At 49.1% G+C, this 19,331-nt stretch overlaps 1 protein-coding gene across 4 annotated transcripts in view; it reads left to right on the top strand.

Moving 5' to 3' along the window:
* LOC116937007 (uncharacterized) overlaps positions 1 to 19,331 on the top strand; it is a 40,585-nt gene that overhangs the window by 4,852 nt on the left and 16,402 nt on the right. For all 4 annotated transcript variants that reach the window (XR_012930348.1, XM_076054516.1, XM_076054514.1 and 1 more), the window contains exons 4-5: positions 3,377 to 3,448; positions 6,477 to 6,566. Coding sequence is in view for 3 of the 4 variants with exons in the window: in XM_076054516.1 (XP_075910631.1) it covers positions 3,377 to 3,448; positions 6,477 to 6,566 (162 nt within the window). In the remaining variant the exon portion in view is untranslated. The remainder of the gene's footprint in view (positions 1 to 3,376; positions 3,449 to 6,476; positions 6,567 to 19,331) is intronic.

Here is a 19,331-nt window from a genome sequence, read left to right as displayed (position 1 = left end):
TGACGACGATGATGATGATGATGATGACGATGATGATGATGACGATGATGATGATGACGATGATGATGATGACGATGATGATGACGATGACGATGAGGATGATGACGATGATGATGATGATGATGACAACGATGACGACGACGATGACGATGATAATGACGATGATGATGACGATGATGATGATGATGACGATGATGATGACGATGATGATGACAACGATGACGACGACGATGACGATGATAATGATGACGATGATGACGACGATGATGATGACGATGATGATGACGATGATGACGACACTACTCCGAGGCAGCCGCTATGGCCGCCGGTTATTCCTCCTCACGCTGCGACGTTCCGTTCACTCGATTGCGTTAGAAATCCAATTGGCTTCGTGAAAGTCGCATTAAAGCAGAACTTTCTCTCTGTCTATATCTCTGTGTGTAAATTTATGCGTGTAAATCTCTGTGTAAATCTCTGTGTGTCTCTGTGTGTAAATCTCTGTGTGTAAATCTCTGTGTATATCTGTGTGTATCTCTGTGTATATCTCTGTGTGTAAATCTTGGTGTATATCTCTGTGTGTGTGTCTCTGTGTATCTCTCTGTGTGTAAATCTCTGTGTGTATCTGTGTGTGTCTCTGTGTGTATCTCTGTGTATATCTCTTTATCTCTGTGTATATCTCTGTATCTCTGTGTGTGTTTCTGTGTATACCTCTGTGTGTATCTCTGTGTGTGTTTCTGTGTATACCTCTGTGTGTATCTCTGTGTATATCTCTGTGTGTGTCTCTGTGTGTGTCTGTGTGTGTCTCTGTGTGTATCTCTGTGTGTGTCTCTGTGTGTAAATCTCTGTGTGTGTCTCTGTGTGTATCTCTGTGTATATCTCTGTGTAAATCTCTGTGTGTATCTCTGTGTGTGTCTCTGTGTGTATCTCTGTGTGTAAATCTCTGTGTGGATCTCTGTGCGTATCTCTGTGTGTCTCTCTGTGTGTAAATATCTGTGTGTATCTCTGTGTGTATCTCTGTGTGTATCTCTGTGTAAATCTCTGTGTATATCTCTGTGTGTATCTCTGTGTGTATCTCTGTGTGTCTCTCTGTGTGTAAATATCTGTGTGTATCTCTGTGTGTGTCTCTGTGTGTGTCTCTGTGTGTATCTCCGTGTATATCTCTGTGTGTATCTCTGTGTATATCTCCACGTGTAAATCTCTGTGTGTATCTCTGTGTGTGTCTTTGTGTGTGTCTCTGTGTGTATCTCTGTGTGTGTTTCTGTGTGTGTCTCTGTGTATCTCTGTGTGTATCTCTGTGTGTATCTCTGTGTGTGTCTCTGTGTATATCTCTGTGTTTATCTCTGTGTCTCTGTGTGTGTCTCTGTGTGTAAATCTCTGTGTGTGTCTCTGTGTGTGTCTCTGTGTGTGTCTGTGTGTGTCTCTGTGTGTATCTCTGTGTGTGTCTCTGTGTGTATCTCTGTGTATATCTCTGTGTAAATCTCTGTGTGTATCTCTGTGTGTGTCTCTGTGTGTATCTCTGTGTGTAAATCTCTGTGTGGCTCTGTGTGTAAATCTCTGTGTGTGTCTCTGTGTGTATCTCTGTGTGTATCTCTGTGTATCTCTGTGTGTATCTCTGTGTAAATCTCTGTGTATATCTCTGTGTGTGTCTCTGTGTATATCTCTGTGTGTGTATCTCTGTGTGTGTCTCTGTGTGTGTCTCTGTGTATATCTCTGTGTGTATATCTCTGTGTATGTGTCTCTGTGTGTATTTCTGTGTGTCTCTGTGTATATCTGTGTGTGTGTCTCTGTGTGTACCTCTGTGTGTATATCTCTGTGTGTGTCTCTGTTCATATCTCTGTGTGTATCTCTGCGTGCATCTTCGTGTGTATCTGTGTGTGTGTCTCTGTGTATATCTGTGTGTGTCTCTGTGTGTCTCTGTGTGTATCTCTGTGTGTATATCTGTGTGTGTGTCTCTGTGTGTATCTCTGTGTGTATATCTCTGTGTATATCTCTGTGTGTGTCTCTGTGTGTATCTCTGTGTGTATCTCTGTGTATATCTCTGTGTGTTTCTGTGTGTGTCTCTGTGTTTCTGTGTCTCTGTGTGTATATCTCTGTGTATATCGCTGTGTGTCTCTGTGTGTATTTCTGTGTGTGTCTCTGTGTATATCTCCGTGTGTAAATCTGTGTATTTCTGTGTGTGTCTCTGTGTATATCTCTGTGTGTAAATCTGTGTATTTCTGTGTGTGTCTCTGTGTATATCTCTGTGTCTCTGTGTATATCTCTGTGTGTGTCTCTGTGTGTGTCTCTGTGTGTCTCTGTGTATATCTCTGTGTGTATCTCTGTGTATGTGTCTCTGTGTGTATTTCTGTGTGTATCTGTGTATATCTGTGTGTATATCTCTGTGTGTGTGTCTGTGTATATCTCTGTGTGTATATCTGTGTGTATCTCTGTGTGTGTCTCTGTGTGCATCTCTGTGTATATCTCTGTGTGTGTCTCTGTGTGTGTCTCTGTGTGCATCTCTGTGTATATCTCTGTGTGTATCTCTGTGTGTGTCTCTGTGTGCATCTCTGTGTATATCTCTGTGTGTATATCTCTGTGTGTATCTCTGTGTGCATCTTCGTGTGTATCTCTGTGTGTGTCTCTGTGTGTGTCTCTGTGTGTGTTTCTGTGTGTATCTCTGTGTGTGTGTCTCTGTGTATCTCTGTGTGTGTCTCTGTGTGTGTCTCTGTGTGTGTTTCTGTGTGTATCTCTGTGTGTGTGTCTCTGTGTATCTCTGTGTGTATCTCTGTGTGTATGCCTGTGTGTGTTTCTGTGTGTATCTCTGTGTGTGTGTCTCTGTGTGCATCTCTGTGCATCTGTGTATATCTCTGTGTATATCGCTGTGTGTGTCTCTGTGTGTATTTCTGCGTGTGTCTCTGTGTATATCTCTGTGTGTAAATCTGAGTGTATTTCTGCGTGTGTCTCTGTGTATATCTCTGTTTGTGTCTCTGTGTGTATCTCTGTGCGTATATCTCTGTGTGTAAATCTGTGTGTGTCTCTGTGTGTGTCTCTGTGTATCTCTGTGTGTATCTCTGTGTGTATCTCTGTGTGTGTCTCTGTGTCTCTGTGTATCTCTGTGTGTATATCTCTGTGTGTGTGTCTCTGTGTGTATATCTGTGTGTATCTCTGTGTGTGTCTCTGTGTATATCTCTGTGTGTGTATCTCTGTGTGTCTCTGTGTATATCTCTGTGTGTATCTCTGTGTGTATATCTCTGTGTGTGTCTCTGTGTGTATTTCTGTGTGTATCTCTGTGTGTCTCTGTGTATATCTCTGTGTATATCTCTGTGTATATCTCTGTGTGTATCTCTGTGTGTAAATCTGTGTGTGTCTCTGTGTGTGTCTCTGTGTGTGTCTCTAGGGAGGAGGATCAGCATTGACTCTCTGTCCGCGCGACTTCGCATCAAACAGGAACAGCAGCAGTTCCAGTCTCGTGAGTATCACTGATCGTGTCTGATATCTCACTCTGATCGTGTCTGATATCTCACTCTGATCGTGTCTGATATCTCATTCTGATCCTGTCTGATGTCTCACTGGTCGTGTCTGATGTCTCACTGGTCGTGTCTGATGTCTCACTCTGATCGTGTCTGATGTCTCACTGGTCGTGTCTGTTGTCTCACTCCGGTCGTGTCTGATGTCTCACTCTGATCGTGTCTGATGTCTCACTGGTCGTGTCTGATGTCTCACTCCGGTCGTGTCTGATGTCTCACTCCGGTCATGTCTGATGTCTCACTGGTCGTGTCTGATGTCTCTCTGATCGTGTCTGATGTCTCACTGGTCGTGTCTGATGTCTCACTCTGATCGTGTCTGATGTCTCACTGGTCGTGTCTGATGTCTCACTCTGGTCGTGTCTGATGTCTCACTGGTCGTGTCTGATGTCTCACCGATCGTGTCTGATGTCTCACTGGTCGTGTCTGATGTCTCACTCTGGTCGTGTCTGATGTCTCACTGGTCGTGTCTGATGTCTCTCTGATCGTGCCTGATGTCTCACTGGTCGTGTCTGATGTGTCACTCTGATCGTGTCTGATGTCTCACTGGTCGTGTCTGATGTCTCACTCTGGTCGTGTCTGATGTCTCACTGGTCGTGTCTGATGTCTCACTGGTCGTGTCTGATGTCTCACTCTGGTCGTGTCTGATGTCTCACTCTGGTCGTGTCTGATGTCTCACTCTGGTCGTGTCTGATGTCTCACTCTAATCGTGTCTGATGTCTCACTCCGGTCGTGTCTGATGTCTCACTCCGGTCGTGTCTGATGTCTCACTCCGGTCGTGTCTGATGTCTCACTCCGGTCGTGTCTGATGTCTCACTCTGATCGTGTCTGATGTCTCACTCTGATCGTGTCTGATGTCTGACTGGTCGTGTCTGATGTCTCATTCTGGTCGTGTCTGATGTCTCACTCTGATCGTGTCTGATGTCTCACTGATCGTGTCTGATGTCTCACTCTGATCGTGTCTGATGTCTCACTGGTCGTGTCTGAGGACTCACTCTGGTCGTGTCCGATGTCTCACTCCGGTCGTGTCTGATATCTCACTCTGATCGTGTCTGATGTCTCACTCTGATCGTGTCTGATGTCTCACTCTGATCGTGTCTGATGTCTCACTCTGGTCGTGTCTGATGTCTCACTGGTCGTGTCTGATGTCTCACTCTGGTCGTGTCTGATGTCTCACTCTGGTCGTGTCTGATGTCTGACTGGTCGTGTCTGATGTCTCATTCTGGTCGTGTCTGATGTCTCACTCTGATCGTGTCTGATGTCTCACTGATCGTGTCTGATGTCTCACTCTGATCGTGTCTGATGTCTCACTGGTCGTGTCTGAGGACTCACTCTGGTCGTGTCTGATGTCTCACTCCGGTCGTGTCTGATATCTCACTCTGATCGTGTCTGATGTCTCACTCTGATCGTGTCTGATGTCTCACTCTGATCGTGTCTGATGTCTCACTCTGGTCGTGTCTGATGTCTCACTGGTCGTGTCTGATGTCTCACTCTGGTCGTGTCTGATGTCTCTCTGGTCGTGTCTGATGTCTCACTGGTCGTGTCTGATGTCTCACTCTGATCGTGTCTGATGTCTCACTCTGGTCGTTTCTAATGTCTCACTCCCGTCGTGTCTGATGTCTCACTGGTTGTGTCTGATGTCTCACTCTGATCATGTCTGATGTCTCAACTGATCGTGTCTGATGTCTCACTCTGATCGTGTCTGATGTCTCACTGGTTGTGTCTGATGTCTCACTCTGATCATGTCTGATGTCTCAACTGATCGTGTCTGTTGTCTCACTCTGATCGTGTCTGATGTCTCACTCTGGTCGTGTCTGATGTCTCACTGGTCGTGTCTGATGTCTCACTCTGATCATGTCTGATGTCTCAACTGATCGTGTCTGATGTCTCACTCTGATCGTGTCTGATGTCTCACTGGTTGTGTCTGATGTCTCACTCTGGTCGTGTCTGATGTCTCACTCTGGTCGTGTCTGAGGTCTCACTGGTCGTGTCTGATGTCTCACTCTGATCATGTATGATGTCTCAACTGATCGTGTCTGATGTCTCACTCTGATCGTGTCTGATGTCTCACTGATCGTGTCTGATGTCTCACTGGTTGTGTCTGATGTCTCACTCTGATCGTGTCTGATGTCTCACTGGTCGTGTTTGATGTCTCAACTGATCGTGTCTGTTGTCTCACTCTGATCGTGTCTGATGTCTCACTCTGGTCGTGTCTGATGTCTCACTGGTCGTGTCTGATGTCTCACTCTGATCATGTCTGATGTCTCAACTGATCGTGTCTGATGTCTCACTCTGATCGTGTCTGATGTCTCACTGGTTGTGTCTGATGTCTCACTCCGATCGTGTCTGATGTCTCACTCTGATCATGTCTGATGTCTCAACTGATCGTGTCTGTTGTCTCACTCTGATCGTGTCTGATGTCTCACTCTGATCGTGTCTGATGTCTCACTGGTTGTCTGATGTCTCACTCTGATCGTGTCTGATGTCTCACTCTGATCGTGTCTGATGTCTCACTGGTTGTGTCTGATGTCTCACTCCGATCGTGTCTGATGTCTCACTCTGATCATGTCTGATGTCTCAACTGATCGTGTCTGATGTCTCACTCTGATCGTGTCTGATGTCTCACTCTGGTCGTGTCTGATGTCTCACTCTGATCATGTCTGATGTCTCAACTGATCGTGTCTGATGTCTCACTCTGATCGTGTCTGATGTCTCACTCTGATCGTGTCTGATGTCTCACTGGTCGTGTCTGATGTCTCACTCTGATCGTGTCTGATGTCTCACTCTGATCGTGTCTGATGTCTTACTCTGATCGTGTCTGATGTCTCACTGGTTGTGTCTGATGTCTCACTCTGATCGTGTCTGATGTCTCACTCTGATCGTGTCTGATGTCTCACTCTGATCGTGTCTGATGTCTCACTGATCGTGTCTGATGTCTCACTCTGGTCGTGTCTGATGTGCGTCATGACACAGACGATTGGTGGCAGAGCGGTTGCGCTGGGAGCTCCGATGCCGGGCCGAGTGCCTCGGCAGAGGTGGAGGTGGAGATAGAAGATGGAGAGAGTGAGAGACACACACAGAGACACACACAGAGAGACACACACAGAGACACACACAGAGAGACACACACAGAGAGACACACACAGAGACACACACAGAGAGACACACAGAGAGACACACACAGAGACACACACAGAGAGACACACACAGAGACACACACAGAGAGACACACACAGAGACACACACAGAGAGACACACACAGAGACACACACAGACAGACACACACAGAGACACACACAGAGAGACACACACAGAGAGACATACACAGAGAGACACACACAGAGAGAGACACACACAGAGACACACACAGAGAGACACACACAGAGAGACATACACAGAGAGACACACAGAGAGACATACACAGAGAGACACACAGAGAGAGAGAGACACACAGAAAGACACACACACAGACACACACACAGACACACACACAGAGAGACACACACAGAGACACACACAGAGAGACACACACAGAGACACACACAGAGAGACACACACAGAGACACACACAGAGAGACATACACAGAGAGACATACACAGAGAGACACACACAGAGACATACACAGAGAGACACAGAGAGAGAGAGAGACACACAGAAAGACACACACAGACACACACAGAGAGACACACACAGAGACACACACAGAGAGACACACAGAGAGAGAGACACACAGAGAGACACACAGAGAGACACACACAGAGACACACAGAGAGAGACACACCGAGAGAGACACACACAGAGACAGACACACAGAGACAGACACACAGAGAGACACACAGAGAGACATACAGAGAGAGAGACACACAGAGACACACAGAGAGACAGACACACAGACACACACACAGAGACAGACACAGAGAGACACACAGAGATACACACAGAGAGACACACACAGAGAGACAGACACACACAGAGAGACACACAGAGAGACACACAGAGAGACACACAGAGAGACACACAGAGAGAGACACACACAGAGACACACAGACACACACAGAGAGACAGACACAGAGAGACACACAGAGATACACACAGAGAGACACACACAGAGAGACAGACACACACAGAGAGACACACAGAGAGACACACAGAGAGACACACAGAGAGACACACACAGAGAGACACACAGAGAGACACACACAGAGACACACCCAGAGAGACACACAGAGAGAGAGACACACAGAGAGACACACAGAGAGACACACAGAGAGACACACACAGAGACACACACAGAGAGACACACCGAGAGAGAGAGACACACACAGACACAGACACCCACAGAGAGACACCCACAGAGACACACAGAGAGAGACACACACAGAGACACACACAGACACACACAGAGAGACAGACACAGAGAGACACACAGAGAGACACACAGAGATACACACACAGAGAGACAGACACACACAGAGAAACAGACACACAGAGAGACAGACACACAGAGAGACAGACACACAAAGAGAGACAGACACACAGAGAGACAGACACACACAGAGAGACACACCGAGAGACACCCACAGAGACACACAGAGAGACACACAGAGTGACACACAGAGAGGCATACACAGAGAGACAGACACAGAGACACACAGAGAGAGACACACACACACAGAGACACACACAGAGACACACAGAGACAGACACAGACACACACAGAGAGACAGACACAGAGAGACACACAGAGATACACACAGAGAGACACAGAGAGACAGACACACACAGAGAGACACACAGAGAGACACACAGAGAGACACAGAGAGACACACACAGAGACACACACAGAGAGACACACAGAGAGACACCCACAGAGAGACACACACAGAGAGACACCCACAGAGACACCCACTGAGAGACACCCAGAGAGACACACAGAGAGACACACAGAAAGACACACAGAGATGCAGACACAGAGACACACACAGAGAGACAGACACACACAGAGAGAAACACAGAGAGACAGACACACACAGAGAGACAGACACACAGAGGGACAGACACACAGAGAGACAGACACACACAGAGAAACACACAGAGAGACAGCCCACAGAGACACACAGAGAGACACACACAGAGAGACACACAGAGAGACAGACACACACACAGAGACAGACACACAGAGAGACAGACACACAGAGAGACAGACACACACAGAGAGACACACAGAGAGACACCCACAGAGAGACACAGAGAGACACACACACAGAGAGACACCCAGAGAGACACCCAGAGAGACACACAGAGAGACACACAGAGTGACACACAGAGAGGCAGACACAGAGACACACAGAGAGAAACAGACACACACACAGACACACAGAGAGACACATAGAGAGACACCCACAGAGACACACAGAGAGAGACACACACAGAGAGACACACACAGAGACACACAGAGACAGACACAGATACACAGACACACACAGAGAGACAGACACAGAGAGACACACAGAGATACACACAGAGAGACACACAGAGAGACAGACAAACAGAGAGACAGACACACACAGAGAAACACACAGAGAGACACACACAGAGACACACAGAGAGACACACACAGAGACACACAGAGAGACACACACAGAGACACACACAGAGAGACACACAGAGAGAGAGACACACACAGAGAGACACACAGAGAGACACACAGAGAGACACACAGAGAGACACACACAGAGAGACACACACAGAGAGACACATAGAGAGACACACAGAGAGACACACACAGAGAGACACACAGAGAGACACACAGAGAGACACACCGAGAGAGAGAGACACACACAGAGACAGACACACACAGAGACACACACAGAGACACACACAGAGAGACACACAGAGAGACACACAGAGAGACACACAGAGAGACACACAGAGAGAGACACACACAGAAACACACAGAGAGACAGACACAGACACACAGACACACACAGAGAGACAGACACAGAGAGAGAGACACACAGAAAGACACACACAGAGACACACACAGAGAGACACACACAGAGAGACACACAGAGAGAGAGAGACTCACACAGAGAGACACACATAGAGACACACACAGAGAGACACACAGAGAGACACACAGAGAGACACACAGAGAGACAGAGAGAGAGACACCCACAGAGACACACACAGAGAGACACACAGAGAGACACACAGAGAGACACACACAGAGACACACACAGAGAGACACACAGAGAGAGAGACACACACAGAGAGACACACAGAGAGACACACAAAGAGACACACAGAGAGACACACACAGAGAGACACACACAGAGACACACACAGAGAGACACACAGAGAGACACACACAGAGAGACACACACAGAGAGACACACAGAGAGACACACACAGAGACACACACAGAGAGACACAGAGAGAGAGAGAGAGAGACACACAGAGAGACACACACAGAGACACACACAGAGAGACACACCGAGAGAGAGAGACACACACAGAGACAGACACACACAGAGACACACACAGAGAGACACACAGAGAGACACCCACAGAGACACAGAGAGAGACACATACAGAGACACACAGAGAGACAGACACACAGACACACACAGAGAGACAGACACAGAGAGACACACCGAGACACACACAGAGAGACACACACAGAGAGACAGACACACACAGAGAGACACACAGAGAGACACACAGAGAGACACACAGATAGACACACAGAGAGACACAGAGACACACACAGAGAGACACACAGAGAGACACACAGAGACACACACACAGAGACACACACAGAGAGACACACCGAGAGAGGGAGACACACACAGAGACGGACACACACAGAGACACACAGAGAGACACACAGAGAGACACCCACAGTGACACAGAGAGAGAGACACACACAGAGACACACAGAGAGACAGACACACAGACACACACAGAGAGACAGACACAGAGAGACACACAGAGATACACACAGAGAGACACACAGAGAGACACCCACAGAGAGAGACACACACAGAGACACACACAGAGACACACAGAGAGACAGACACAGACACACAGACACACACAGAGAGACAGACACAGAGAGACACACAGAGATACACACAGAGAGGCACACACAGAGAGACAGACACACACAGATAAACAGACACACAGAGAGACAGACACACAGAGAGACAAACACACACAGAGAGACACACCGAGAGACACCCACAGAGACACACAGAGAGACACACACAGAGAGACACCCAGAGAGACACCCAGAGAGACACCCAGAGAGACACACAGAGAGACACCCACAGAGACACACAGAGAGAAACACACAGAGAGACACCCAGAGAGACACCCAGAGAGACACCCAGAGAGACACCCAGAGAGACACACAGAGAGACACACAGAGTGACACACAGAGAGGCAGACACAGAGAGACAGACACAGAGACACACACAGAGAGACAGACACACACAGAGACACACAGAGGGACACATAGAGAGACACCCACAGAGACACACAGAGAGAGACACACACAGAGACACACAGAGACAGACACAGACACACAGACACACACAGAGAGACAGACACAGAGAGACACACAGATACACACAGAGAGACACACACAGAGAGCCAGACAGAGAGACACACACACAGAGACACACAGAGACACACAGAGAGACACACACAGAGACACACACTGAGAGGCACACAGAGAGACACCCACAGAGACACACAGAGAGACACACACAGAGAGACACCCACAGAGACACCCACAGAGACACCCACAGAGAGACACACAGAGAGACACACAGAGAGACACACAGAGAGGCAGACACAGAGACACACGCAGAGAGACAGACACACACAGAGAGAAACACAGAGAGACACACACAGAGACAGACACACACAGAGAGACAAACACACAGAGAGACAGACACACAGAGAGACACCCACAGAGACACACAGAGAGACACACACAGAGAGACACACACAGAGAGACACACAGAGAGACAGACACACACAGAGAGACAGACACACAGAGAGACAGACACACAGAGAGACACACACACACACAGAGACACACACACACAGAGAGACACACAGAGAGACACCCACAGAGACACACAGAGAGAGATACCCAGAGAGACACCCAGAGAGACACACAGAGAGACACACAGAGTGACACACAGAGAGGCAGACACAGAGACACACACAGAGAGACACCCAGAGAGACACCCAGAGAGACACACAGAGAGACACACAGAGTGACACACAGAGAGGCAGACACAGAGACACACACAGAGAGACAGACACACACAGAGACACACAGAGAGACACACAGAGAGACACCCACAGAGACACACAGAGAGAGACACACACAGAGAGACACACACACAGACACACAGACACACACAGAGAGACAGACACAGAGAGACACACAGATACACACAGAGAGACACACAGAGAGACAGACACAGAGAGACACACAGAGAGACACACAGAGCCACACAGAGAGACACACAGAGAGACACACAGAGACACACAGAGACACACAGAGAGACACACAGAGAGACACACAGAGAGACACACACAGAGAGACACACACAGAGAGACACATAGAGAGACACACAGAGAGACACACACAGAGAGACACACAGAGAGACACACAGAGAGACACACCGAGAGAGAGAGACACACACAGAGACAGACACACACAGAGACACACACAGAGACACACACAGAGAGACACACAGAGAGACACACAGAGAGACACACAGAGAGACACACAGAGAGAGACACACACAGAAACACACAGAGAGACAGACACAGACACACAGACACACACAGAGAGACAGACACAGAGAGAGAGACACACAGAAAGACACACACAGAGACACACACAGAGAGACACACACAGAGAGACACACAGAGAGAGAGAGACTCACACAGAGAGACACACATAGAGACACACACAGAGAGACACACAGAGAGACACACAGAGAGACACACAGAGAGACAGAGAGAGAGACACCCACAGAGACACACACAGAGAGACACACAGAGAGACACACAGAGAGACACACAGAGAGACACACACAGAGAGACACACACAGAGAGACACATAGAGAGACACACAGAGAGACACACACAGAGAGACACACAGAGAGACACACAGAGAGACACACCGAGAGAGAGAGACACACACAGAGACAGACACACACAGAGACACACACAGAGACACACACAGAGAGACACACAGAGAGACACACAGAGAGACACACAGAGAGACACACAGAGAGAGACACACACAGAAACACACAGAGAGACAGACACAGACACACAGACACACACAGAGAGACAGACACAGAGAGAGAGACACACAGAAAGACACACACAGAGACACACACAGAGAGACACACACAGAGAGACACACAGAGAGAGAGAGACTCACACAGAGAGACACACATAGAGACACACACAGAGAGACACACAGAGAGACACACAGAGAGACACACAGAGAGACAGAGAGAGAGACACCCACAGAGACACACACAGAGAGACACACAGAGAGACACACAGAGAGACACACAGAGAGACACACACAGAGACACACACAGAGAGAGAGACACACACAGAGAGACACACAGAGAGACACACAAAGAGACACACAGAGAGACACACACAGAGAGACACACACAGAGACACACACAGAGAGACACACAGAGAGACACACACAGAGAGACACACACAGAGAGACACACAGAGAGACACACACAGAGACACACACAGAGAGACACAGAGAGAGAGAGAGAGAGACACACAGAGAGACACACACAGAGACACACACAGAGAGACACACCGAGAGAGAGAGACACACACAGAGACAGACACACACAGAGACACACACAGAGAGACACACAGAGAGACACCCACAGAGACACAGAGAGAGACACATACAGAGACACACAGAGAGACAGACACACAGACACACACAGAGAGACAGACACAGAGAGACACACCGAGACACACACAGAGAGACACACACAGAGAGACAGACACACACAGAGAGACACACAGAGAGACACACAGAGAGACACACAGATAGACACACAGAGAGACACAGAGACACACACAGAGAGACACACAGAGAGACACACAGAGACACACACACAGAGACACACACAGAGAGACACACCGAGAGAGGGAGACACACACAGAGACGGACACACACAGAGACACACAGAGAGACACACAGAGAGACACCCACAGTGACACAGAGAGAGAGACACACACAGAGACACACAGAGAGACAGACACACAGACACACACAGAGAGACAGACACAGAGAGACACACAGAGATACACACAGAGAGACACACAGAGAGACACCCACAGAGAGAGACACACACAGAGACACACACAGAGACACACAGAGAGACAGACACAGACACACAGACACACACAGAGAGACAGACACAGAGAGACACACAGAGATACACACAGAGAGGCACACACAGAGAGACAGACACACACAGATAAACAGACACACAGAGAGACAGACACACAGAGAGACAAACACACACAGAGAGACACACCGAGAGACACCCACAGAGACACACAGAGAGACACACACAGAGAGACACCCAGAGAGACACCCAGAGAGACACCCAGAGAGACACACAGAGAGACACCCACAGAGACACACAGAGAGAAACACACAGAGAGACACCCAGAGAGACACCCAGAGAGACACCCAGAGAGACACCCAGAGAGACACCCAGAGAGACACACAGAGAGGCAGACACAGAGAGACAGACACAGAGACACACACAGAGAGACAGACACACACAGAGACACACAGAGGGACACATAGAGAGACACCCACAGAGACACACAGAGAGAGACACACACAGAGACACACAGAGACAGACACAGACACACAGACACACACAGAGAGACAGACACAGAGAGACACACAGATACACACAGAGAGACACACACAGAGAGACACACACAGAGAGCCAGACAGAGAGACACACACACAGAGACACACAGAGACACACAGAGAGACACACACAGAGACACACACTGAGAGGCACACAGAGAGACACCCACAGAGACACACAGAGAGACACACACAGAGAGACACCCACAGAGACACCCACAGAGACACCCACAGAGAGACACACAGAGAGACACACAGAGAGACACACAGAGAGGCAGACACAGAGACACACGCAGAGAGACAGACACACACAGAGAGAAACACAGAGAGACACACACAGAGACAGACACACACAGAGAGACAAACACACAGAGAGACAGACACACAGAGAGACACCCACAGAGACACACAGAGAGACACACACAGAGAGACACACACAGAGAGACACACAGAGAGACAGACACACACAGAGAGACAGACACACAGAGAGACAGACACACAGAGAGACACACACACACACAGAGACACACACACACAGAGAGACACACAGAGAGACACCCACAGAGACACACAGAGAGAGATACCCAGAGAGACACCCAGAGAGACACACAGAGAGACACACAGAGTGACACACAGAGAGGCAGACACAGAGACACACACAGAGAGACACCCAGAGAGACACCCAGAGAGACACACAGAGAGACACACAGAGTGACACACAGAGAGGCAGACACAGAGACACACACAGAGAGACAGACACACACAGAGACACACAGAGAGACACACAGAGAGACACCCACAGAGACACACAGAGAGAGACACACACAGAGAGACACACACACAGACACACAGACACACACAGAGAGACAGACACAGAGAGACACACAGATACACACAGAGAGACACACAGAGAGACAGACACAGAGAGACACACAGAGAGACACACAGAGCCACACAGAGAGACACACAGAGAGACACACAGAGACACACAGAGACACACAGAGACACACAGAGAGACACACAGAGAGACACACACAGAGACACACACAGAGAGACACACACAGAGAGACACCCACAGAGACACCCACAGAGACACCCACAGAGACACCCACAGAGAGACACCCAGAGAGACACCCAGAGAGACACCCAGAGAGACACCCAGAGAGACACCCAGAGAGACACCCAGAGAGACACCCAGAGAGACACCCAGAGAGACACCCAGAGAGACACACAGAGAGACACACAGAGAGACACACAGAGAGACAGACACACACAGAGACACACAGAGAGACACATAGAGAGACACCCGCAGAGACACACAGAGAGAGACACACACAGAGACACACAGAGACAGACACAGACACACAGACACACACAGAGAGACAGACACAGAGAGACACACAGATACACACAGAGAGACACACACAGAGAGACACACACAGAGACACACAGAGAGACACACACAGAGACACACACTGAGAGACACACAGAGAGACACCCACAGAGACACACAGAGAGACACACACAGAGAGACACCCACAGAGACACCCACAGAGAGACACACAGAGAGACACACAGAGAGACACACAGAGAGACACACAGAGAGGCAGACACAGAGACACACGCAGAGAGACAGACACACAGAGAGAAACACAGAGAGACACACACAGAGACAGACACACACAGAGAGATAGACACACAGAGAGACAGACACACAGAGAGACACCCACAGAGACACACATAGAGACACACACAGAGAGACACACAGAGTGACAGACACACACAGAGAGACAGACACACAGAGAGACAGACACACAGAGAGACACACACACACACAGAGAGACACACACACACAGAGAGACACACAGAGAGACACCCACAGAGACACACAGAGAGACACACACAGAGAGACACCCAGAGAGACACCCAGAGAGACACACAGAGAGACACACAGAGTGACACACAGAGAGGCAGACACAGAGACACACAGAGAGACACATAGAGAGACACCCACAGAGACACACAGAGAGAGACACACACAGAGAGACACACACACAGACACACAGAGACAGACACAGACACACAGACACACACAGAGAGACAGACACAGAGAGACACACAGATACACACAGAGAGACACACAGAGAGACAGACACAGAGAGACACACAGAGAGACACACAGAGACACACAGAGAGACACACAGAGACACACAGAGACACACAGAGAGACACACAGAGAGACACACAGAGAGACACACACAGAGAGACACACACAGAGAGACACACACAGAGAGACACCCAGAGAGACACACAGAGAGACACACAGAGTGACACACAGAGAGGCAGACACAGAGACACACACAGAGAGACACCCAGAGAGACACCCAGAGAGACACACAGAGAGACACACAGAGTGACACACAGAGAGGCAGACACAGAGACACACACAGAGAGACAGACACACACAGAGACACACAGAGAGACACATAGAGAGACACCCACAGAGACACACAGAGAGAGACACACACAGAGAGACACACACACAGACACACAGACACACACAGAGAGACAGACACAGAGAGACACACAGATACACACAGAGAGACACACAGAGAGACAGACACAGAGAGACACACAGAGAGACACACAGAGAGACACACAGAGACACACAGAGAGACACACAGAGAGACACACAGAGACACACAGAGACACACAGAGAGACACACAGAGAGGCACACAGAGAGACACACACAGAGACACACACAGAGAGACACACACAGAGAGACACCCACAGAGACACCCACAGAGACACCCACAGAGAGACACCCAGAGAGACACCCAGAGAGACACCCAGAGAGACACCCAGAGAGACACCCAGAGAGACACCCAGAGAGACACACAGAGAGACAGACACACACAGAGACACACAGAGAGACACATAGAGAGACACCCGCAGAGACACACAGAGAGAGACACACACAGAGACACACAGAGACAGACACAGACACACAGACACACACAGAGAAACAGACACAGAGAGACACACAGATACACACAGAGAGACACACACAGAGAGACACACACAGAGACACACAGAGAGACACACACAGAGACACACACTGAGAGACACACAGAGAGACACCCACAGAGACACACAGAGAGACACACACAGAGAGACACCCACAGAGGCACCCACAGAGAGACACACAGAGAGACACACAGAGAGACACACAGAGAGACACACAGAGAGACACACAGAGAGGCAGACACAGAGACACACGCAGAGAGACAGACACACAGAGAGAAACACAGAGAGACACACACAGAGACAGACACACACAGAGAGACAGACACACAGAGAGACAGACACACAGAGAGACACCCACAGAGACACACACAGAGAGACACACAGAGAGACACACAGAGAGACAGACACACACAGAGAGACAGACACACAGAGAGACAGACACACAGAGAGACACACACACACAGAGAAACACACACACACAGAGAGACACACAGAGAGACACCCACAGAGACACACAGAGAGACACACACAGAGAGACACCCAGAGAGACACCCAGAGAGACACACAGAGAGACACACAGAGTGACACACAGAGAGGCAGACACAGAGACACACAGAGAGACACATAGAGAGACACCCACAGAGACACACAGAGAGAGACACACACAGAGAGACACACACACAGACACACAGAGACAGACACAGACACACAGACACACAGAAAGACAGACACAGAGAGACACACAGATACACACAGAGAGACACACAGAGAGACAGACACAGAGAGACACACAGAGAGACACACAGAGACACACATAGAGACACACAGAGACACACAGAGACACACAGAGAGACACACAGAGAGACACACAGAGAGACACACACAGAGACACACACAGAGAGACACACACAGAGAGACACCCACAGAGACACCCACAGAGACACCCACAGAGACACCCACAGAGACACACACAGAGAGACACACAGAGAGACACACAGAGAGACACACAGAGAGACACACAGAGAGACACACAGAGAGGCAGACACAGAGACACACAGAGAGACACACACAGAGAGAAACACAGAGAGACACACAGATAGACAGACACACACAGAGAGACAGACACACAGAGAGACAGACACACACAGAGAGACACACAGAGAGACACACACAGAGAGACACACAGAGAGACACCCAGAGAGACACCCAGAGAGACACCCAGAGAGACACCCAGAGAGACACACAGAGAGGCAGACACAGAGAGACAGACACAGAGACACACACAGAGAGACAGACACACACAGACACACAGAGAGACACATAGAGAGACACCCACAGAGACACACAGAGAGAGACACACACAGAGAGACACACACAGAGACACACAGAGATAGACACACAGACACACACAGAGAGACACACAGAGATACACACAGAGAGATACACACAGAGAGACAGACACACACAGAGAGACACACAGAGAGACACAGAGAGACACACAGAGACACACACAGAGACACACACAGAGAGACACACAGAGAGACACCCACAGAGACACACAGAGAGACACACGCAGAGAGACACCCACAGAGACACCCACAGAGACACCCACAGAGAGACACACAGAGATACACACAGAGAGACACACAGAGAGGCAGGCACAGAGACACACACACAGAGACAGACACACACAGAGAGAAACACAGAGAGACACACAGAGAGACAGACACACACAGAGAGACAGACACACAGAGAGACAGACACACAGAGAGACAGACACACACAGAGAGACACAGAGAGACACCCACAGAGACACACAGACACACA

This window comes from Petromyzon marinus, chromosome 66 (assembly GCF_048934315.1).
Source record: "Petromyzon marinus isolate PM22_M1 ecotype Great Lakes invasive population chromosome 66, UKy_Petmar_22M1.pri1.0, whole genome shotgun sequence".
Classification (NCBI taxonomy): Eukaryota; Metazoa; Chordata; class Hyperoartia; order Petromyzontiformes; family Petromyzontidae; genus Petromyzon; species Petromyzon marinus.
This window is presented reverse-complemented; position numbering and strand designations above follow the sequence as displayed.